General features: G+C 32.4%; 2 protein-coding genes across 2 annotated transcripts; one reads left to right on the top strand and one right to left on the bottom strand.

Annotated features, from left to right (window-relative positions):
* Positions 1-2,810: 2,810 nt before the first annotated feature.
* LOC122609854 (squamosa promoter-binding-like protein 1) lies at positions 2,811-8,924 on the top strand. The gene is made up of 12 exons (XM_043782799.1): positions 2,811-3,071; positions 3,196-4,025; positions 4,096-4,277; positions 4,368-4,522; positions 4,914-5,258; positions 5,390-5,464; positions 5,558-5,665; positions 5,809-5,926; positions 6,008-6,149; positions 6,715-6,865; positions 6,957-7,565; positions 8,276-8,924. Exons 2-12 carry the CDS (start codon positions 3,451-3,453, stop codon positions 8,708-8,710), a joined length of 2,895 nt encoding a protein of 964 aa, XP_043638734.1. The 5' UTR covers positions 2,811-3,071; positions 3,196-3,450; the 3' UTR covers positions 8,711-8,924.
* A 5,998-nt stretch (positions 8,925-14,922) lies between these two features.
* On the bottom strand, positions 14,923-17,106 carry LOC122610094 (S-adenosylmethionine synthase 2). The gene is made up of 2 exons (XM_043783086.1): positions 16,980-17,106; positions 14,923-16,354 (listed from the first exon to the last, which is right to left on the bottom strand). The coding sequence occupies exon 2, from the start codon at positions 16,343-16,345 to the stop codon at positions 15,170-15,172; it is 1,176 nt and encodes a 391-aa protein (XP_043639021.1). The 5' UTR covers positions 16,346-16,354; positions 16,980-17,106; the 3' UTR covers positions 14,923-15,169.
* Between the last annotated feature and the right edge of the window lie 7,049 nt (positions 17,107-24,155).

Below are 24,155 nucleotides of genomic sequence, written 5' to 3'. Positions count from 1 at the left end.
TAAAGACGAGTCTAAGAACAATATTCAACGTAAAATGGTAAGTTCTAATTATTCATATGATAAAAGCATATTTTTTTTCCGTGAACTCTTATAAAAAATTATTACCTATTTTTATACGTTTATAGCAATTATTGTATATACATCTTTTTTGTTATATGAGTCCCTTTTTAATCTGCAAACAAAACTCAAAATTCACGCGTAAATAAAAAAAATGCGTTGCAATGTTGCATGTGATGTTTTATGGGCAACATGTCATGGGGTCTTTAGGGACGTTTGACCCGTTCAAGACTTTGGCACAAATATAATATTCGAAGATGGACTTTGTTGGGGAATTCATACAAGAACTTGGAATAAAATAAAATAAACTAAAAAAAGGCTCAAATACGGAGTAGACAATTACATTAAGTGACCCTTTTGTAGTAGCAGCTTTGTTAGTGGTCTAGAAAAGCATTAAACATGCATTTGTTAGATTATGATGTAAATTCCCTTTATTATTCGAACAACTTATGACAAATTACATTTTTTTAATCATGCCTTTGGTATTGAAATTTTCTAAGTTCTAATTTAAAAGTTTAATTGTAACTAGATATTTTAGAACGTCATATGCTAATTTAGAACTTAGTAGATTTCATTTCCAACATCTTGGGAAAGATTATTAGATGAGCAAATGGTGAAAATGATGTTTAGCATAACTAGCCAAATATTTAGGGCCAATGATAGGAGAATTGAGAAGACTCAATTTTATTTTTGAGGAGATCCGACTTATTATTAATTTATCATCGTGTATATGAGTGGATGTGTTATCAGTACGATGTGTTTAGTTAGAAACTTACAAAAAAATTTTCCTAATTTTATGTTTCCATTTTTGAGAAAATAAGAAGGGTTTGTAATTTATTTTTATTTTTTAAATGTCTAAAGAGCCCTTAAAATTTGTGCTAAAACTTTTTTATTTTTTGAAAAGAGAGCCCTTAAGGAGTTTGAGAAACACTTTTAGTTGCAAGTTTGAGAAAATCAAAGAATTATAGGAAAAATTATCTAGAAAACCTTTTTTTTGAAAGGTGTGGATCATTTGTTCGGAAAAGAGGATCTAGCTATCGTTGTCTTAACCGGTTCCGCGCTAGAGAGTCCCCTCGCCCTCAATACCTAGTAGAAGGAGAAACCCCTAACTAAATCATCCGAAGGCACGACATTTAATTGGGGTAAAACCATGTCCCCTCTGCATAACTCAAATCTGTTTCACTGGAGGACTTTATTTGTGAAATACCTTTGAAATGTTCTTCCCATGTCTCAAACTCGAAACCTGCAACATGAAAAGCTGGTGCTCAACCAAGTAAACTTAATGAGTTTTCGAATATGTAGTATAAGTTGAGAAATATGGTTTTTAGAATGAAAATATTTATATTAAATAAAAGAAGATTGCTATGACATCAACATTTTACAAAACTAGCAGGGTCATTTTCTTGAAAATCTTTTCATACCGTATTTTTCAAATAATACACATATAAACGAGCATTATTAAGCTGAAGAACTTGGTTTTATTTGGTTTGATTTCGAGGTCCTCATGTACCTGAAAGAGTTCTCGGGTTTGGGATGGTTTTGCCAAAGAAACTTTGTACCATAAAAAAAATGCATTTCTAAAATTTATCAGGAAAGAGAAATTTAAAAACAAAAATATTAAAAAATTAAATATATAAATCGAAACATATTAAGTTCATTATAATAATCATTTTATACTTAAAACTTAAAATTATAAGATACCAAAAAAATATATATATATATAACAAAATGACTCATTGATTATATATAGTTGTATACACAAACTAATAAGCTTTCTACTTAATTTTTATTCATAAAATAATAACTTTTCTTATTTTGTTTTCAAATAATCAATAAAACTCCATTAAAATAAGAATAAGGGTAAATCACACAAACTATTTATGTGGTTTCTTATATTTGAAATCATCTTTTTCATGAATTATATACACGTATTTTTAGGGACAAAGCTAATTTGGGGGCAATGTGAACAACTACCTCCATCCATATTTTGATACAATGTAAAAAAAAAAAATTATTTTAAAGGATTTTGAGTTTTACCTGTAAAAAAAAAGGAAAAAAGTTAAACATAATAAATACATACAAAACACAAGGCCAACGTTCTAAATCTGCCCATTTAAGATGAATATTCTGGATGTGCTATATTTCCCAATTTCGTCTTTATGCCACATGAAATGACCAAAGGCTTGAACGAAATTATCCGGGAGAAAACAAAACCTACATAAACCAATTTATTCATAAATAAAATTAAATATATGGGAGAGCAAGTCGGGTGAAATAATCATAAAGATTCATGTTGTTTTTGTTTTACTTTTGTAGAGATTCTATTATACTGGTTTCCAGTTTCACATTAAGAAAGTAGTCCATCTCCATCATTATGTATTAAATCTACTACTTTATACTTTATCATATAAACAAACCTTTGAAACTACAGACACAACAAGTAAAAGAAAAGATTCCTAACATTGTTTTCACATGTATTGTGTCATGTATCTAACATTTTGTCCAACAAATATATATTATATGAGTATATATAAACAGATATATAAAATAAAGATGAATAGATATATAATCATATGTCTTGTTTGTTCACAAGGACAATGCCACTATGTGATATGCCCTCATACCATATTGGAATGGTCTCAATCAATATGTCCTACAACCAGTTTTCTTTGGACACATATGTCCTTGATCATCCATCATCTCTAACTCACTTTTTTCATTTCTCACCCTCCTAATTCCCACCTTTTCTCTACCTTCCCCCACAACTCTCGCCTGTGATTTTTCTTTTCTTCTTATCAATCTTCAAAGATCATCATCCCACTTTTATTAATATCACTAAAATAAATAATTATAAAAATAAATATATATATACATACATATATATACCCCACCGTAATTATCATCTACACTTTTTTGTGTAAAACCCACAAAAGTATTTAGATGAAAATATGTACACAACTGGTTTTCTTGAATCTTTGATGGCATAAAGTTTGAATCTTTTCCCTTGATTTCAGGTAAAGTTGTAATCTTTAAGTGTATTTCTATCTGGGTTTTTGATTTTGGATTGTGGGTTGTTTTTATTTTTGGTCAATTGTTATTAAAATGATCCTTATTTGGTGACTGAATTTGATTTTGCAGCTAAAAAGGTGTAATCTTTATTGTAGGCTTAGTAATCGGAACCCAAGATATGATGAATTAGTATTTATTAATAAGAAATTGAGAATCTTTATTGGGTGGGGGTTGGATTTTTCCCAAAAAAGATTCCTTTTTAGCTTATGATTTAATTTAGTAGATCTTGTATATGCTTTGATGGAGTTGATCTTAAGGTAGTGAAATCACCGAAAAATTAAGTACTTTCATAGGGGGATTGATTGATTGCTGTGATATTGATCAATGGAGGCTAAATTTGGGGGAAACCCTCATCATTACTATGGGCCAGTTGTGCCGGAATTAAAGACTGTTGGAAAGAGGACTATGGAATGGGATTTAAATGATTGGAAATGGGACGGCGATCTATTTACTGCTACTCCGTTAAATGGGTTTCAGTCGGATTGTAGAGGTAGGCAATTGTTTCCAATTGATTCGGGTGTTGAGGGGAATACGAATACTGTTGTGTCTAATAGCTCGTCCTCGTGTTCTGATGGAGGAAAAAGGGAATTGGAAAAGCGGAGAAGGGTTGTAATTCTCGATGATGATGAAGAAATTGGGGGTCTTAACTTAAATCTTGGAGTACAAGTGCATCCTGTAACCGAAGATGAATTGGAGAGGTATGAGGGAAGGAATGGGAAGAAATCTAAAGTAGGCGGGGGTGCTTCTAATCGTGCGGTTTGTCAGGTGGATGATTGTCATACTGATCTAACGGGTGCAAAAGATTATCATCGGCGACATAAGGTTTGTAATTCCCATTCCAAGGCCACTAAAGCATTGGTAGGGAATGTGATGCAAAGGTTTTGTCAGCAGTGCAGCAGGTGAGTTCTTGTAGAAATATTGTTATATATAGTTATATAGTTGAATTAATTTTGTTTTATATTTGGGCAGGTTTCATGCTCTTGAGGAATTTGATGAAGGAAAGAGAAGTTGTCGAAGACGCTTAGCAGGACATAATAGGCGGAGAAGAAAGACACATCCAGAAAACCCGACAAATGGAATTTCACTAAATGATGAACGCACCTCTAGTTATTTACTCGTTAGTCTCTTGAGGATACTATCAAATGTTCAATGTAAGCGCCTACTTCTTCAATTGTTAAGAAAGAAAGCTAAGTTGAATGATAATGGGACACTACAAACGAGTCTTTTTCTGTGAATTGCAGCGAATAATACGTCCGAGCAAAGCAAAGATCAAGATATGCTCTCTCATCTTTTGAGAAACCTTGCTAGTCTCGCGGGTACAGCTAATGAGAAAAATTCTTCCGGTGGATCACAATGTTTGCAGGATGCTGGTACATCCGTTGCAACCCCCGAGAAGGTAAATCTCGATCAAGGGTGTGTTTGGATTTGGGATTGCTGCGTAGTTGTATTATGGTATAATCAATTACATAAGAAAAACGCTGAATTTCATATGGAAAGTTATTTAGACTTTCATTTAACATAAATTTATGAGGCCCATTTCCATTTTACTTGTACCTTTTTTTTCATGAAAAACTTTTTTTTTTTTATAAATGAAAATGTCATTTTGGTCACTTTGGCAAATGCGTAAAAGCATTTTATTATTTTATTACAAATTAAACCAGCAGAATCACATCTAAATTTTATTATCAATAGCTGTTTTATTACAGCTGATTTATCTCGTTACAATCACATAAATACTATCAAAACGTGCATCCAAACACTATCTAACATGTTTCTCCATTTTACAGGAGCCTATGCAGCTGGTGGGACAAACTGTGAATCCTTCAGGATCTGTAATGATGAATAGAGAAGCTTTACAAAGTGCAGCTACTTGTCAAATAACATTTCCGTCAAATAACAAATCTCCCACTGAAGTCAGAAAGACGAAATTGAACAACATTGATTTGAACATGGTTTATGATGATTCTCAAGATTGTATGGAAACTATGGAGAGCTTTGAGACCCCTGAAAATAACGACGGTGTGCCCTTATGGTTACGCAGCCACCCTCACAAGTCAAGTCCACCTCAAACAAGTGGAAACTCTGGTTCAACGGCAACACAGTCACCATCTAGTTCTAGTGGAGAAGGACAGGTATGACTTTCACTTTTAAATTCAAAGCTTATTCTTTTAATAAAGCAAAAATGGCATGAAAAATCATGATTTTAATCTTGTTCCTTTTGAATTTGTGGTGTATTTTGTGACATTTGCGTTACTTTTCTCAGAGTCGTACTGACCGAATCGTATTCAAACTATTTGGGAAAGATCCAAATGAGTTGCCTCTTCTCCTCCGGAACCAGGTCTTTCTTCCTTCCCTCTTTTTTCTCTCTGTTGCAGCTGATTGGGACTTGATGAGTTCTTAATTTTAATTTAATAAATTGTGTAAATTTCAGATCCTTGACTGGTTATTACATAGTCCGACTGATATTGAAGGTTACATTCGACCTGGATGTATCATATTAGCAGTATATCTTCGAATGGACAATTCCTCTTGGGACGAGGTAAAATCTTTCTACTATTTTATGCATCAAGATTCAAATCCCATATTAGCAAAAAAGAACCAACTTTTTACCTTAAATCAAGATTTCTATAGATTATAAAGATTTCTTTGGACAAAGTGGTTATGATTATTGTTATGATGCAGCTTTGCTATGATTTGAGCAACCATTTGCTAAAGCTTTTGGAAGCCTCAAATAACTCTTTCTGGAGAACTGGATGGGTTTACACTAGGGTGCTTGATCATGTTGCATTTGTTTGTGATGGTGGGTTCTTCTCTTTGTGTAAATATTTTTGTTACTAACCTTTCATCATTCTAAACATTGTATTGAATGATTGTGTTACAGGTCAGATTGTTTTGAACACAGCTTTGCCACATAAAGGATATAGAGACTCCAGCATCTTGAACATATCACCCATAGCGGTTTCCGCTACCGAGAATGCTAAATTTTCAGTTAAAGGTTTAAACATTTCATGGTCAACCTCAAGGTATTTTTCAGTTTCTTTGTAGTTTGTATTCTTCTATTTTTGGTGGTCACTCCACCTGGCCAATAAAATGTTTTGGCATAGTGTTAGTAATGTCTTTGTATACCGTTAATAGATGACAAGTGTATGACTATTACGTGATACTGATATCACAACAATAACAAGAAACCTTTTAATGATCACAATTGGAGGTTGCAAAATGCGTTGGTTGTACCAATTAATAAATGTTCAGATCAGGCTTGATTGAGCAAACAACTTTTGCTAATACCATCAGTTGTCTTTATCGTGTCATGAATCATGATTGATTACAAAATTTCTATCATGTCGTTAGTAATTAATCTCTAGAATATCAAAGTATAAGAGTTACTATGCATTGAAAAATCAAAAAGTACAGTTCAGCGATCTTAACCTGTTTGACCTCTTCTTAATTTAGAAATTAGAGAGAAACAATAATTTGCATCGACCCATTTAATATAATAAGGATTTAATTTTCAACCCATTTAAGGTATCCAGTTCCTTGGCATTTATTCACTTATATCATTTAGCATACTGAGAATTACTTTTTTAGGATGCTCTGTGTACTTGAAGGGAAATACCTTGTTCAGACAACTTGTTCTGATTTACTGGAGGAAACAGATTCGTCGATTAATTACGAAGATATCCAGTCTCTCAGCTTCTCATGCTCTATCCCTAACATTTCCGGGAGAGGATTCATAGAGGTGGCCTGCTAAATTTTTGTAGTTAAGCAGTTTTTTAGATCCTTATTAAATAAACAGATATCTGATTTCTGGATGCTCTTTATATGAGTAGATCGAGGATGATAGTCTCAGCAGCAGCTTCTTTCCATTTATAGTAGCAGAACCGGATGTTTGTTCAGAAATATGTATGCTCGAGAGTGATTTAGCCATAACTGAAACTTCTGACAACACTGAAAAAGAGATGAAAGAAGTAGAAGCAAGAACACGGGCATTGGATTTTGTAAACGAAATTGGATGGCTTCTTCATAGAAGTCAACTGAAAGTGAGATTAAATTCCATGGATCCCAATTTGGATCTTTTCTCTTTTGAACGGTTCAGGTGGCTTATAGAGTTCTCTGTTGACCATGATTGGTGTGCCGTGGTCAAGAAACTGTTGGGCATTATCTTTAGTGGAACAGTAGACATAACAGACCATAGTTCCGTTGAATTTGCATTGGTGGAAGTGGGCTTACTCCATCGAGCCGTGAGACGAAACTCTAACCTCATGGTTCAATTGCTCTTAAATTATTGTGAAGGAAACAGTTCAGATGGAACCAGACCTGGGTCTGCTTTGTTCAGACCAGATGCTGCAGGCCCTGGTGGGTTAACTCCTCTTCATATTGCATCTGGTAAAGATGGTTCTGAGAGCGTGTTGGATGCATTAACTAATGATCCTCAGCAGGTACTTTCTATTCTTATATGTGCCTCTTGGGTTTCCGTCAAATTCCATAAACTGCACCTATAAATGCCATAAAACCCGGTAAAAACCAAGTATTCCCAGAATTTAATTTTGAAAATCATCTTAAGACTTTACAGGTGGCAATTTTGCCTTATTTATCAACGAGTTGATTTAGGTTGAAGTTAACTCATACCGTTTTCCTTGTATCACTACATGGGTTTTCATCAAAATATTAGAAAAACCAAAAATTCCATCAATCGCCTCAAAGCAGATCATATATGGCTTACTGGTTTTCGTTGAAACGGATTGGGTTGACCTATATACAGTTTCTCTTTGTAATTAGAGAAATTATATGTATAATTAATCTGTTAGTTATGCATATATGAAAATTTTACGTGTAGTGCATTAATTAGTCTTTGAACACATTTGGACCCATTTGATTCATTTTGGTACCTTCCCGTTTTAGCTAAAATATCTAACTCTTCCATTCGAGTTTCACAAAAAGATCAAAATTACACAATCGTAAGTAAATGGATCAAAACTGCCACACCTTAAAAGTAAAAACTGTCAAACCTACTTAAAGTACATAAAGCTTGAAATGTTTTACCATACATGAACTTCTAACATGAATTAGCATACATGGATGAAGTGTTCCTCGGATGTCATCATTCTCAAAAAAAGTTTTAACTTGATTAAGTTTTCACCCTTTTCAGGTGGGACTTGAAGCATGGAGAAGCTCTCGTGATGGTACAGGTTTAACTCCTTATGATTACGCATCACTAAGAGGCCATTACAATTATATTCATCTAGTTCAAAGAAAGATCAACAAAAAGAGATCAGAGAAGGGACACGTTGTTCTTGACATGCCACCCGAAGAGCCGTCTCGTAAGGTGGCTGGATTTGAAACCGAGAAAGCTGTAGTGGTAACACCAGTGGTTTTCCAGAAATCATGTGGCCAATGTGAGCGGAAATTGGCATATTATGGCGGCGGGCGGTCATCATTGGCGCTTTACAAGCCGGCAATGCTGTCAATGGTAGCCATAGCTGCAGTATGCGTATGTGTGGCTCTGCTGTTCAAGAGCTCACCGCAGGTTATGTATGTGTTCCAGCCTTTCATTTGGGAAAGACTCAAGTTTGGAGCAAGTTAAACTAATAAGAGGTTTAGGGTTTCTTTTTGTTACTACTTTTTTTTTCCCACTTTTTTTGGATATAATTTATCAAAAGCGATGGTAATGATCAATCGATCCATCTATCATCTATATATATATATATATATATATTCTGACTTGAAAAATTTATGTATAATGTGTGTTGATATGGGTGTTATTTCATCCAAAATAATCTATAACTTGTATTACCTTAGGTTGGCAGTCCACTGTTTTTCTTTTTTCAGTTTTAGATGCAAGAAGATTACTAGTGTATGTTCCGAAAACCCCTGTCGCGATTGGGTAATGTCCAATGTCCATTGTTGTATGTATGTATGTATTTATGTATGGTCACAAAAAAAAAAGAAAGACTAACTGCTTTTGGTATTTGTTGCAGCAATATGTTTACTTATGATATTCAATATTTTATATTTGTATATGTATATATGAGTGATTGGTATAGAAAGGCAATTTAATGGTTCTTCATTTCATATCAAGATTTTAAAACCACCTATCAATGTGTGTAAACTTATCATTTTTTCATAATTGTTCATTCATTTTTACAGTATTTCAAAATTTTCAAATCATCATTCTGTATACCCACATTATCGAAGACGCTATCTTCCTATCTAGCATCTACTAACTCAGACGACTCGCTAGCATCCTGTCTGTTATTTGAACACCACAGCTAGCCATCTCTGCCGGTTGAAAACTACCAAACATCATTTCACATAGTCATGTGTATACTAATTATAAAGAGACCCCCCATGATTTTAGAAGTAATTGCGAAATTACAATCCGTTGGAAAGGAAAATTCAGGGTAGGAAGCATATCTATAAATGGTTTTTGTACTTTGTCAATGTTTGTGTGTATGGAATTTTAGAAGCTTTGCATGTTTGACCTGTAAAACTCGAGTAAAATTGCTGTCAAGTTTTAGATCTTGATCTTAAAATTTTATGATCCTGCTAAACGAAACGATTCAGATTTGTATGAATCTACAGAAGCATATGATACATATAAGATCGCAATCCCGGTTATAAGATCTCCATATGATCCAATCTTGCTTGACTTAAGGTAGGTTGTAAATTTTTTTACCAACGAGCTAAACTTGGTTAGTACATTAATCAATAAATGACTTTTATGAGTAAATTCTACCGTATCAGTTTTCATACTAAACTATTGACTTCAAAATATAGCAATTTGAATTCATATTTTTGGTATAGTACTAGTATTATGATGTTTTAACTATAAAGTATAAACATTTCAGGATTTTACTGCACACCTAGTATTTGATAAATGATGTTATTTATGGAGTACATGAGTGGACTATATATGTAAGATCTTTTAATATCAATCCGTGCTTACGATTCTTATCTTGTAAACACAAACGATCATACGCAGAATCTTGATCTCAAAAAACCTTCGACTATATTACCCGCCTACAAATACAACTGAAAATTTGGTCATATTTTTTCAAACCTATCTTGAAATTGACCAATTTTTTTATTTTGTCCAAAGTAGTTAAGAATTACTCGAAAAAGTCCCTAAAGACAATAAAAGTTGAAGTAACAAATAAGAATTTACATGTGTACAAAAGGATAAAAAGGTACAACTCATTCTAGGTCCGCGAGATATTCCATAGGACCGCAAAAATATATCCAAGGGTCGCAAAAGTTCACCTGAGGGCCGCGAATATGAGACGATAGGCATATTTAGGCAAAGTTTATGGAAGCGTAAAAAGGTACAGGTTCAAATTTTTACAGTTTTTTTTTTGTTTTTTTTTTTTTTGTTTTATCATACCTCCGAGGTCGAATAACATATATTCTAAAACTGTCTATATAACCAACTAGCATCCATCAACATAAAGTAACAAAATGATGAAATCATTCATTACCAAATCTCTTGAAGTAAACACAAATGACAATTGAGTGTTTGGTATGAATATAAGATCTTATTTCTTATATGAAAATCTGAACATGTACCGTAATTTTTGGTTTTATATATATATATATCTTTTTTGTCCAAATACGTTCAATGATCCATATTAACAGCCCTTGGGTAGACTTTCGCGATCCTCGCATCGTTTCTCGTGGCGGTCCTAGGGAAATCTCTCGAAACTCATAATTTGTTATACTTTTGAATTATTGTACATATGTTAAATTAACATTTATTTCTCTACTTTCGGACCCTCAAAGAGTTTTTTGACAAAGCGTTTTGATTACTTTGAAAAATAAGGTTTGGTCAAATTATGATCCAATAGGGATTTTTTTTCTATCTAAAATATGTCATTCACGATATCCCTTGTTTTAAGTGACTCGTGGATCGGTCGTTAGTTACTGTCTGCCCAATTGGATGTAACGGCTAACCGTTCCGTGACACAAATGTTAAAAAAAAAGTGACGAGTTAGTTGGAAGTTTAGTTATGAAAAAGTAGCGATACATTTTATAATAAGTTAATCTCACATTCATAACGTTGAAACTGAATTATGTTAAATATAATTAGCGTTGTACCCGCGCGATGCAGCGGGGAATAAGAAAAAAACGCCGGTGGTTTGTGGGGCGGCGGCGATGAAAAAGAAAAAAAAATAAGCCGGTGGCAGTGGATGGTTGTTTGATGGTGGTTTTTGGAGCGGTGGTGGATGGTGTTTATGGGGGATAGCGTACATAGAAGGTGGATTGCGGCGGTGGATGGTGGTATTTGGGGAGGTGGTGGATGGTGTTTATGGGGGAAGAAAATCAGAGAAGGAGAGAGGGAGAAAAAATTGAAAATCGGATGAACATATGTGTTTGTAATGAGCGTGATGGAGAAAAAATAGGGTAGTGTAAATTAGGAGGGCATAAAAGATATTTTAAAGGTAGAGGTGTTAAAAGGGGATGAGGTAGTTTGCTTATTAATGGAGTATAGAAATAAAATAAGTAAATAAATAAATAAATTTGGATTACGATTTAGATTATGAAAATAATTATCGAAAAAGACAATATCATTTCCTTTTTAAAAAATTAGCAAAACCAATCAACTTTAATCAAAAATGATTTTCTAACCACAACTACCAAAAAGCTCAAAAGGACAAAATGTCTCGCAATGCATTCCGTGTCATTCAAATCCAATATCAACGCATTCAGGATTCATGACCAAACTTTTTTCGTATTTTATTATTGGGATAGTGGTCAGTGGATTATCTAGCATGTATTCTAAACACGTGCATAATATATAATTAATGTTCTATACACCCATATAACTTTTATAATTTATCGATGTACTAATTAATCGATGTATAGTTTTTAAGATAAAAGATTTTGAATTAATTTAGGAATAAAATAATGTATGGAGAAGAGAGAAAAATGAGTGTTTAAGATTTGAGTAAAGTAAGAAAAATAAGTGGTTGAAATTCAAATGTTATTATGAATAAATAACAAGGGTATTTTGGGGTTTCAATTACTTAAAGTTGAAAAAATGAAGGGAAAAAATGTTTTATAATGTACGAGAGAAAGTACCCGCGCGTTGTGACGGAGATAGTGGGGGTGATAGTGACGGTGATAAGTCATATAGTGTGATAGCAAAATGCCTTAGTCGTACAGACTCCGTCATCGGATTTAAAAATTCGTCGAAAGTATATCGAATGACATCTCTAATGAAAGAGCATAGAATTTTAAGAACACCCATATAATTTTTATAATTTATCGATGTATGGTTTTTGGATAAAAATTTTTAAAATGATTTATGGAGGAGAGTGAAAAATTAGTGGTTGAGCTTTAAGGAGAGGGAGAAAAATGAGTGAATATGATTTTTTTTTTAAGAGTATTGTGAATAAATTGACAAGGTATTTTAAGGTTTTCACTTACTTAAAGTTGAAAAATGAAGGAACAAATGCTATATAATGTAGTAGATAGAGATATAGATATTATATTATGTACATATTTAAAAAATTAGCTTGTAGTTTATAGTTAATAGGTTATAACGATTGATTTATTTTTTTTTATTAATATAACGTGTTTTGAAAAGTATCTAACATTGGAAAGACGTAAAAGAAAAAATATAGTAATTTCAACATGTGTAATATAATTGTTGAGGTTATGGTACCTTTCTTTTTCATACGCTCAATATCAAGTGAAACTTAAAACAGCCATAAACTATTAAAATTTTGAGTAGCTAACTTATGAAGTGAGAGTCATAGATACTTTCATCTCTATAGCAGACAATCAAATATAACGAAAAGAAAAAAATATTGGTATCACATTTATGATTTATTGATATAATTATCACATACCTGTTTTAATAGCTTATATAATGTGTTATAAAAATTATATTATGTGATAATATAATAATAACAATACTGATACCAATATCATTTCCTACATTTTCTTTGAATAAATTATAATGAAAAAGGTAGATTTTAAAGTGGATAGTAGTGATATTTATACAATAAAAATTTGTCATCCACAACAAAGGTATAAGCTATATTATGTAGTGTACAACTGTATTATGCAGGTTTTGTTAGTTGTAGATGACTAAAATTTGTTGTAGCAATATCACTTCTCATTTTTTTAACATACCAAATTAAAGAGGTAGACGATATTATATCATTTTTCTCGTAAATTGATTAATAACGACGGATTGACCTTTGAGCATTGCTTCAACGATCAACTATCAAAGTCCTTCACTGATTACCTCAGTGGTTAGACATCCGGACGTTTGTCCAAGAGGTCTCAGGTTTGATACTCTCAAGCGTGGGATTTACAAGGCTTTAGGTTTCTTGGGCCTTTCGTGGAGCATTCGCCGGGTGGGGGGGGGGGGGGGGGGGGGGGGATCAGGTATTAGGTCCACAGTATCTAGTCTGGATACCAGTGATCCGGTCCTTGCTGTTCAAAAAAAAAAAAAACATCAGTGACATCATGCTCCTAATACTAACAATGACTTGTAAGTTTGTAACATTAGAGTATACCAATTAATATAACACCCAACATTCTTAAATACAAATTACAGGTTACGTCGCACAAAAATGGGACCAAAAATCTCAAAACTCGATTAACTGTCTTACGTTATCTTCAATGGGGATGTCCTAAGGTGTTCTTAGGTGTCTTTAGATATCCTTGGCCACTTTACCTAAAGGCATACTATTAGGTGTCTTTACCTAATATATTTTTGTTTTTAGTTGGAGGTAAAATGATATGTAAGGATGTTTGTATGGTTTGAAATAAAATTATAAAATTTGAAGGATTTATAAGGATGTATAAGGATATGATGTGAGAGCTCAAAGACGGCTAAGGGCGTCCTTAGCAGGGACGGAGACACAATGAGGGCATTGGGGGCAAGTGCACCCACTCCAATTTTGGTACAATGTAAATTTTTTATATAAAGATATATTTATAATTTTAATCTTAAAAAATTATTATAAAAAAATAAATACAAATGTCACATTGGTTGTCATAAGTCTCTTTTTCGAAAGTCATTAATCTTGTAAGCATAGTTCTTAAATTCACAGTCAAAAGTTACAAGTCGACAACTATGTTTGTAAGCACTACTTTTAACTTTTGAAATAGATTTCTCTATTGGTAGAGTAAAAAGTTTAAGTTGTTTTAGTTTTATAATAATAAAAAAGGTTGAAAAAGTACTTTTGTTATTTCATGCTTAAAGCATGATGTACAATGGCCTTAAAGCAAGTTTTGGGTAAATATGATATTTTATGCTTTAGAAAGGATATATATAAAATTAACTCATTGTTTAATATATGCAACTCATCGGTCATCACATGTTCCAAAATTGCAATGAACGACGTTGATGTTAAAAACAGACATTTTCATAGTCGGCACTCACATAAGCTAAACTTGGTTTTCTCAACACCGATTTTTGATAATATGATTAAACTTGATGTTAACAAAATCTTTAAAGGGCCCATTTTGATATCTTTGTATATAAACTTTTAAATATGACTGATAAATATAACAAATAACTTTTAAATTTGTCTCCTGAAAAAATTTCTGACGTATCTTACCACACCACACATCACCTGAGAACCAAGTAAAAGATCCATGACACCAGAACTGAAGTTAAAAAGATATTAAAATCCTTGCACATTATTTGATAACAAAGACACAGAACTGCTAGCTGATCTAAAAAAATGGATATATAAACTGCAATCTCAGTTTATTGGAATTAATTGCAACGATACTAGATTGGTCTTCAAGTGATGTTCAAAATTGTTGGAACAAATGAAATATTGAAAATGGATGCAACTAAAGATCTTTCATATTCGTAGCAGTGCCCCCAAATAGTAACATAAAATATCACCACATAGGCCCTACAACTTCTACCTTCCGTTTTAGCTTCTTGTTAAACAAAAAGAAACAAATCTATTGTAAATTACAAAGGAAGAAAAGAAAAAAGAACACACATTTATCATTAAGCCAACAGGCATATGGTTTAGGGTTATTAGCAGCAAATGGTTTCAACAAACAAAGCTTATTATGCCTTCTCCCATTTGAGTTCCTTAACCACCTCCCAGGTGAAATCGGGGTCTGTCCTGCCAAAATGTCCGTATGCAGCCGTCTTCAAGAACCTCTTGTTGCCCCCTCTCTTAAGGTCAAGGTTGATGGAGATCATTCCTGGCCTGAAATCAAAGTTTTCCTTGACAATCTTCAGAATCTCTCTGTCATGAATCTTTCCGGTTCCATAGGTGTCAACGAACACCGACAAAGGCTCAGGGACACCAATGGCGTAAGACACCTGGACAATGGCTCTCCTGGCTAACCCGCAAGCCACAATGCTCTTTGCAGCTTGCCTCACAATGTAAGCACCACTCCTGTCCACCTTGGTTGGGTCTTTTCCGGAGAAAGCACCACCACCGTGAGCACCCCAACCACCATAGGTATCGATAATGATCTTACGCCCGGTAAGTCCAGCATCACCGTGAGGTCCACCAATGACAAAACGGCCAGACGGATTAAGATGGAAGATGGTCTTCTCATCAAGGTAATTGGCAGGAACAACAGGCTTAATCACATGCTCCTTGAGATCAGCTGCAATTTCATCGTTGGTAACAGTCTCATCGTGTTGAGTCGAGATCAAAATGGTGTGAACACGAAGAGGGACCATGGCTCCATTGTCATTATGGTACTCAACAGTGACTTGTGTCTTTCCATCAGGCCTGAGCCAAGCACAAGTACCATTCTTGCGGACTTCAGTCAAACGGGCTCCAAGCTTAGTTGCAAGGACATGGCTAAGTGGCATAAGTTCAGGGGTCTCATCAGTAGCATAACCAAACATATGACCTTGATCACCAGCACCAATATCCTCAGGCTTCTTAGTCAAATGACCATGAACACCTTGAGCAATATCAGGGCTTTGTTGCTCAATGTTAACCAAAACCTTACAGTTGTCTGCATCCAAACCCACATCATCAGATACAAACCCGATTTCACGGCAAGTATCACGAACAATCTTTTCATAATCAACATTAGCTTTGGTTGTGATTTCACCAAAAACCATGACCATATTGGTTTTGGTACAGGTTTCACAAGCAACCTTGCTGTCAGGGTCTTGTGCTAAGCAGGCATCAAGAACTGCATCAGAGATCTGATCACAAAGCTTGTCTGGGTGTCCCTCATTGACAGATTCAGATGTGAACAAGAAGGTCTCCATTAATCAAAGCTATACATTCAAAAAATTAACATTACATCAGCTCCAAATAAATTACTCTAACATGCAAGTTACATCTAACAAAACCAAACTTCAAAATTACAAAACTTTTTGGATATATATGGGGTCCTTATATGGCATGACATAAGCATGATAGATCTGTAACTAAAGTATCCATTTTTAGTTCAAATTTGCAAAAAAAATTAAGGTTCAACATCAGATCTAACTAATTTATTAACAAAATATTATCATTCCAAAAATCATAAAAATAAATCTTTCTACTAACAAATCAATTCAATGTCAACCTATTTTCAACAAATTTTCAACAACTAAACCTCAACTTAACATCCATTTTTTCACCTAAAGTAAACAACTTTTAACAGCTAGCTATCAATTTCACATCATTTTCAGACCTAATTCAACCTCTTAATGCATAATACTACAAATTCATATGCATACATATATAATATATATATATATACATGTATATATACAGAAATAGATATGAGTATGTATATACATATGAAATATGACCTAGGGTTTGACAAGCACCGAACAAACCGGAGCTAAGTTCCGGCAAATAGGACTAAGATAGAAATATATATAGATACAGAATATATATGTATAGTCCAATTACCTTAAAGAAGAGAAATAGAAGACGGAAATTAGGGTTTAATTAATTAAATTAAGTTTATATATTTTTTTTTTCCTCTTCTTCTAAATGAGCTCTTCAGAAGGCAAAAGGAGGTAAAGAAAGGGCGAGGAGTGAAGGATGTAGGGAATGAGTATTTATAGGCGAATAAGGGATTAAAGCGTACGTGCCAGATTCATTCTGTATGTTGTGTTGGTAGAATCTTACATCAATCTTTGTTTAGATTTAATCTTGGCCGTTCCTTTTTTTTTTTTTTTTTTCTGTATTTATATTTTGTGTATGTATATTTTCATTCGTATTATCTAGGACTATGAAGAGTTGGTGATTGAAAATGATGTTAAATAAATAGAATATTTGTGTATATCTTTGCTTTACGATATAATGATTTGGGAATCATGATTTTATTTATGCTTGTTTTATTATTGTTATGAAAAATTGAAAATTGTCTTTCTTTAAATAAAAAAAAAATCGAGGTTGTTAAACTATTTAAAATTTAAATTATTAGACATGCTATTTTTATTCTTTATTTTTTTTTGAAGTAACTAATAAATGAATTATATTATATAGGAAATTATATATAACTAGGTCTTTTACCTGCACGATGTGCAGATATTTAAAAAGGTTGTTTTAGTTATATGAATATTTATAATAACTTTTAACAATTATAAATTATTTAAGCATGTACATATAAATCTATATTATCATAAAATGAAAATCTTTACATTTATTGAAATAGATAAATCCAAAATATAACTCTTATTATTTATGAAAATGTTTGCATTTACAAAAAAAATATTATAAAATATTCATATTAAATATCACATATTATACTTCATGCAATACTAATAAACATAACATTAAGTTAAAATGTAAATGTAATGTGAAATCATAACGATATGTTATTTTTTCAAAGTGATATGTGATCTATTAGGGTGGGGGAGAGCTTGCCCACTCCTCCTCTCCCCTCCCCGATTTTTTTTCTCCTCCCCTCCCCACCCCTAATGCTAGGAGCACCTCGCCATCTCTCCCCTCCTCTCCCCATCCTTTTCTATTTAATTTGATTTCTATTTATTTTTATTCAAATAATAATAATAAAAATAATAATAGTTTATTAAAAAAATTAAACAAAACAAAAAAGAAAAATTTTAGCTAATTTAATAAATAGCTTAATACTCCAGGGTGTAAAATGTAAATATGTATAAAATCTTATCCTTTTGAACCTTTGGTCGTCTTCTCCTTCACACCTGCAACTATATATATACACTATATATATACATCGATGGCAGCTAGTTAAAAAAAACAAAACAAAACAAAAGCAACGGTCAAATATAACGTTCATCAATCGGCACCACAACCGTGACAGCTCTCCCCAATTCCCTCCCCACCCCACCGGTACCGGGGGGTCGGCGCGGTGTGCCAACCTGTACCGGACCGGTACCCCTCCCCTCCCCAGGGCGCTCCGTCCACCCTTAGAATTTCATCACACTCATTCAAATAATATAGTTTCATGAAACTTAAGTGGTGTTTGTTTGTGACTTAATAAAATAAGTCACGACTTCATAAAAAATACTTATTCCATTAAGTCATCAAAAGTGTTTGTTTTCGTGACTTAATAAACAAAAAATAACTGTAATGACTTAATCCATACAGACATTATTTATCCATTTAGTCACTAAATCAATTCAGTCACTTAACGGTTAAAAAAACAAACATGCCCTTTTTCTTTTATATTTGATATAATGTGTTTTTTTATTTGAAAGTAATTGATATAAAGGTAATTGATGCAATGGTAATTACAATTAATTAAGAACAAACCTATGATTCAAATTAGGTTAAATTAACATGTAATTGATGCAAGTGTCTTGAAATAGTTTTTATAAAACGTAAAATCACCACCAAAAAAAGGATAAAAAATAATTACAATATGATAGTAGAATAAGATATGAACACTTTAAAAACCAATAGTATAAAATATTTTCCAATTTTAAAAATAAAATTTAAGTTCATACGGTTTCTACTATGACATAGGATTTGATTTTTTACTTTTGTTTTTCTATTAACTTTTGTGTATATATAGATTTTATTTATATTTAATCTAATATTATGTTTATATAATAAAATTTAGTGGATTTATTATATTGTGAAAAAAATATAGAGAAGCCACATAGGATAAAGACTTATGTGGCAATTTTTAAAAGTAGCTTTAAATTGAAAAAAATTTTAGAAGGCTAGGATTCCTATTGTTTTAATAATTATATAGATTTATATATTATGTATATGTATATGTATATTAGAGGGTGTTTAAGATTATATCTCGAAGTGATTATTTAATTATTGTGTTTGCAAAATAAAGTGTTAGGATAAAAAAGTGTTTATCTGTTATGAAAAGACAGATTTGAAAATATGTACATATATGCATTTTCAAAATGCAGTTTTGAAAAACGCAAAATCTATGTTGAAAAAACAAAATCAATTTTGTAAACACAACGCAAAACGCCACCTTAGAGTTTTGTGACTTTTTTACATTATAATTCATTTCATACAACCATTGTATAATTGTAACTCTATAAATAAAACAACTGAAATATATTATGGTTATATGAGTATTTGCTTCTGGTGATGAAAACTATTTCACGTTACCAAGTATTTTGGTTGAGAATAAATGTTATGCTGTCAAATAAGGACTTGAGGTTGATATTTATAATGACTAAGAAGTATCTAAAAACTGGCCTCGAATCGGTGACGGCTCCTGTACGGAGGTCGGCGAGGGAGTGCGTCATACATCATATATATACAGTTACGCTTGTATACATGCTCTACTCGAAGCTTGTTCGAAAGTTGGTGGGCGTACACTTTCCATCAAAGGCGGGGTTGAAGCGAGCCTTCGAAACAGAGTAATATTAGTGGTGGATCTATTAGAGTACTTGGGTGGATTTGGATACTATCATTTATGTCCACCATCTTTCATCAATGACCACGAAGTGTTTGGTTTGCTCGATTGAGCGTGAATATGATAGTTTAGATTTACTAGTTTGGATACTCTTAATATCTAAATTAGAATCTAAATATCTAGATATTATAATTGACTTTATTTTAAGAAATTTTTTTTTTGTCTAAAAGTTAAACTCAAAAAGAGTCAATTTAATAAAGTTGGACACTTGTATATTATAATAGGTCAAAATCATAAAAATATATTTTTCGGTAAAAAAATCACAAATATATATTAAAAAAACTTAATATAGTCATCATTGGTAGCTAAAAGTATAGAGATTATGAAGTTTAACTAGTGACTAGAAGATACCGGCGTAATGAGCCAATAGTGGTGGAGGTGGCGGTGTGGTAGTTGAGGCGGCCGGTGGTGGTTGTGGTGGTAGTGGCAGTGAGTAATGTTGATAATTGATGTAGCGGAAAAATATGTTAATAAGATAATGTATATTATACTATATGAAAATAAACCATACTTTTAGCTATCAATTGTAGGTAATTTTGAGACTATTTGATACTGTCATCAAGTTAAGTAACAAGTTTCTGGTTAATGAAGACCATTTTCAACATTGTTGACCCTTCATCTCATCTATTGAGACATGTCTTTTGCTAAAAGAGTATACTTTATTGCAAATTGTAATTATTATATTCTACCAAGTAGTATAACTATTTATTTAAGGCTTTGTAATCACTATCAAACATAACACATATCCATCTTATAATAATATACTAATATAGTATGATTCTACGTAGTAATTTTAAACTAAAGTTTAATCTCACATATATATAATTATTTTTTCAGTAACAATACATAATGCTAACTAGACGAAAGTTTGCACGATGAGTCAGAAACGGTGGTAGTTATGTGGTATTGAAGGCGACGAGTAGTTGTAGTGGTGTGGTTATTAATATAAAGGTAATTGATTAGAAACGGTAGTATAGTGTTATCAAGAGTTTAAGGATATATTTCGTAAATTATTTAATTAATGATATTTTAAGTATATAGGTTATTTATGAAAGAAATCTCTTTAAAAAATTAAGTATATAATAAGTTTTTCAAAGGCTTAAAAACTTATAAAAAAATAAAAATAATATATTCCCTTTATTAAGTAATATAGATATTCATAATCCTAAGCTAATGTTTGGTGAACTCTTTAATCAACTTTTAGTCTTCAAGCTTACCAACGTTGACCTGCACAGAAGGCTTATTACATGCCGTTGAGTTTTGACTTTTAAAAGCTTTTGTTTTATGTATACTCCCATAACTCATCATTATATAAAAAAATATGATAAATCCTTTTAACCAAATAGTCTAATAATCCTTCTAATATATTAAGAAGTTGACATGTGGTATCCACTCATTATTTTTCCTAATATTGCCCCCTAATTTTTTCATGTGTCATCATCTTATTATTAGGATGATTATTGTACTATTTGGTTAGGAGGATTAGCCATTTCCCTTATATAAAATTATTTTATTTTTTTAAGTTTACATTTACCCGGACCCGGATTATTATTATTTTTTAATTTATTAATTTAAATATTCTCACTAAATATAGTTATAATAATAATAACTTCAATAAATTATTTACAACCTATATTAAATAGGAAATATTATTTAAATAGACAAAAAAGAGAGACTATTTTACAATCAAGACATGCTTTTTAAAAGGGGCTTGACACCCTTTTTTGTCTATTGACACCCCTCAGAAGGGGCAAATTTTAGGAGCAGAAGGGGCGAATTTCGCCCCATCTGACCTGACATTTTTTATTATAATGTTGTCAACTTTACGTCACTTCAACCCGATATGTCAGAGTAGAATGGGCAAAATTTTGAGCAGAAGGGGCGAAATTTGCCCCATCTGACCCCATACTTTTGTTGGGATTTCATTAACCGGCTAACATATAAGGGGTCGGGTAACGACCCAGTTTTAAAACATATTTTAAAATACAAATCAAATTGCTAAGCGGAAACGTGTTAATAAACTGTTAGCAACTATTAAAAACGTGTGGTAATATTTTAAGAGACATTTAATAGTTCTAACATCTCGGACCAAGATCACCATGCAATGCAATATAAGTAACTTAATAAATACAAAACTGACCTCGTTGCGGTAGATAAGATCCCTCATGATGTGGAAGATTTCGGAAACGAGATTCCAAGTGTAGAACCCTCCGTAAGTGCATACACGAACAATGTCTTAACGAAGGGTCTGCTAGACACCTTGAAGCTTACGAACGCAACAAACGAAACCCTTACAAATCCACCTAGTGGAATTCGAACCTCTATAGCTAAAACAATTTTGGGGTTTTGCTTATTTTGGGATGTTTTGTTTGACACACACAAAATGGAGAAATAAGATTTTCACCTTTATGTGTGTGTTAGGGATTTATGAATAAATGAATTAATTAGGGATTTCTTAATGTATTTATAGGGAAGTCTTTTAATCAAATTATGAAACCAAAAACCCTAAAAATCCCTTGCAAATTTCATCCTCCCCCTCCTAGGATTGATCTAGAACCCCCCATGGGGATATGTGGGTCGGACCGGACTTTCCTTATTTAATTAATTAACAATTAATTAATTATTAATTAAATATGGACATTTATTAACTATCCAACCTGTTAACTCAATTAATTAATTAAACTCATTTAATTAATAAGTTATTTATCAATCAATTAAAACCAACTTTAATCGATTGCTATAAATAACGATTGTCGTTTTATCCGTTTATCCTCAATTAACTCGCGTTAATTTATAAACGTATAAATTAATTAAAACTATTTAATTAAATGCGTAAATGATCAAATATCATTCTGTAGCTTTATGGTTAAATATTATATATGTTCAATTGTGTATGACCCTAAAGGCTTACAGATCCGAAGACATATGGTTAGTCGGGTCAACGAAAGTTCACACAATTTCAACAATTTTCTCATACCCCTATTACCTGTATGTCACTTTTATCCGACAATGTAAGGGCAGAAAGAACGAAAGACATTCACAGATTCGCCCCTTTTATCTGACAATATCAGCCTTAATAATAAGTGGAGGCTAATTTGAAAAAGATAAAAAAAAAGACATACATGATTGTGAGAGAACGCTTAACGAGACATTTTAATTCAATGGGGTTAAAAGGAGTCAAGGAAGATAGAGATAGCTAATCTGTATGATTTTGATTTTTTTAAGGGTATGATTTTGATTTTGAGAAAATCTAATTTGAGGGAGGGAAAGACCAATGTTTAAAAAATTTAAGAAGAAATAGGGCGGAACGTTGGCCATGGTCTTACACCAAAAATCAAATTCTATTTAACTTGGAGTTTCATTAGGATTCCTAAAAGTGGTTTTAATATTACCGGTGTTGAAAAAAGAAGATTTTATTTAGGGTTATTGTTTAGGTGCCTTTAATATGTCCCGGTTAATAAGAAAAACGGGTTATATTTAGGGTGTTCTATTTAGGTGGCCTTAATATGACCTAATTAATAAGGATAGCGGCTCCATTTGGGGGGGTTCTATTTAGGTGGCCTTAATATGTTCCAGTCAATAAGAATAAAGGATTTTATTTAGGGTGTTCTATTTACATCTGTGTAATAGTATCATAACTCATAACTATATAAAATGTTGTTTTATTTCCTAGTCAAGGGTAGATCAAACAAAGAAGCAGTCGATGATATTTCTATGGTATTATTCATGTGTGGTGGTGGTAGAGTATACCGTAAGAGGAGGACGAGCATCAAAATAAGTTTTATTGAAAAAATGTAATTGTCCTTTCAAGTTGCATGGTCATTATTTAAAGGCATATGATTGGAGAGTAAATGTGATATATCATACACATAATTATGACACAGATGATGTGTATGGTCATGCGTTTGCTAGACGTTTATCTCCGGTTAAAGAAGAACACGTAAGGATATAGTATTACTTAAGTTGGTTCGGTTTTTACCATTGGTTTTTATATATGAAATTGAAGCGGAACCGATCCATTTGGTTTCTAAAAGACTAAAACCAAACCAATCCGTTGATTTAGTTTTTGGTTTTTCAAATCGGAGATAGTAGAAATAAGAGTATTGATGATGAAAAAACCATAATGGCTACGCTAATCTAAACAACCAGAATATACTTTCAAAGATATTAACAATAGTGAAAGAAGATTGCATGAATAAGATTATTACAAT

The sequence above is a fragment of the Erigeron canadensis genome, chromosome 8 (genome assembly GCF_010389155.1).
Source record: "Erigeron canadensis isolate Cc75 chromosome 8, C_canadensis_v1, whole genome shotgun sequence".
Taxonomy (NCBI): domain Eukaryota; kingdom Viridiplantae; phylum Streptophyta; class Magnoliopsida; order Asterales; family Asteraceae; genus Erigeron; species Erigeron canadensis.
This window is presented reverse-complemented; position numbering and strand designations above follow the sequence as displayed.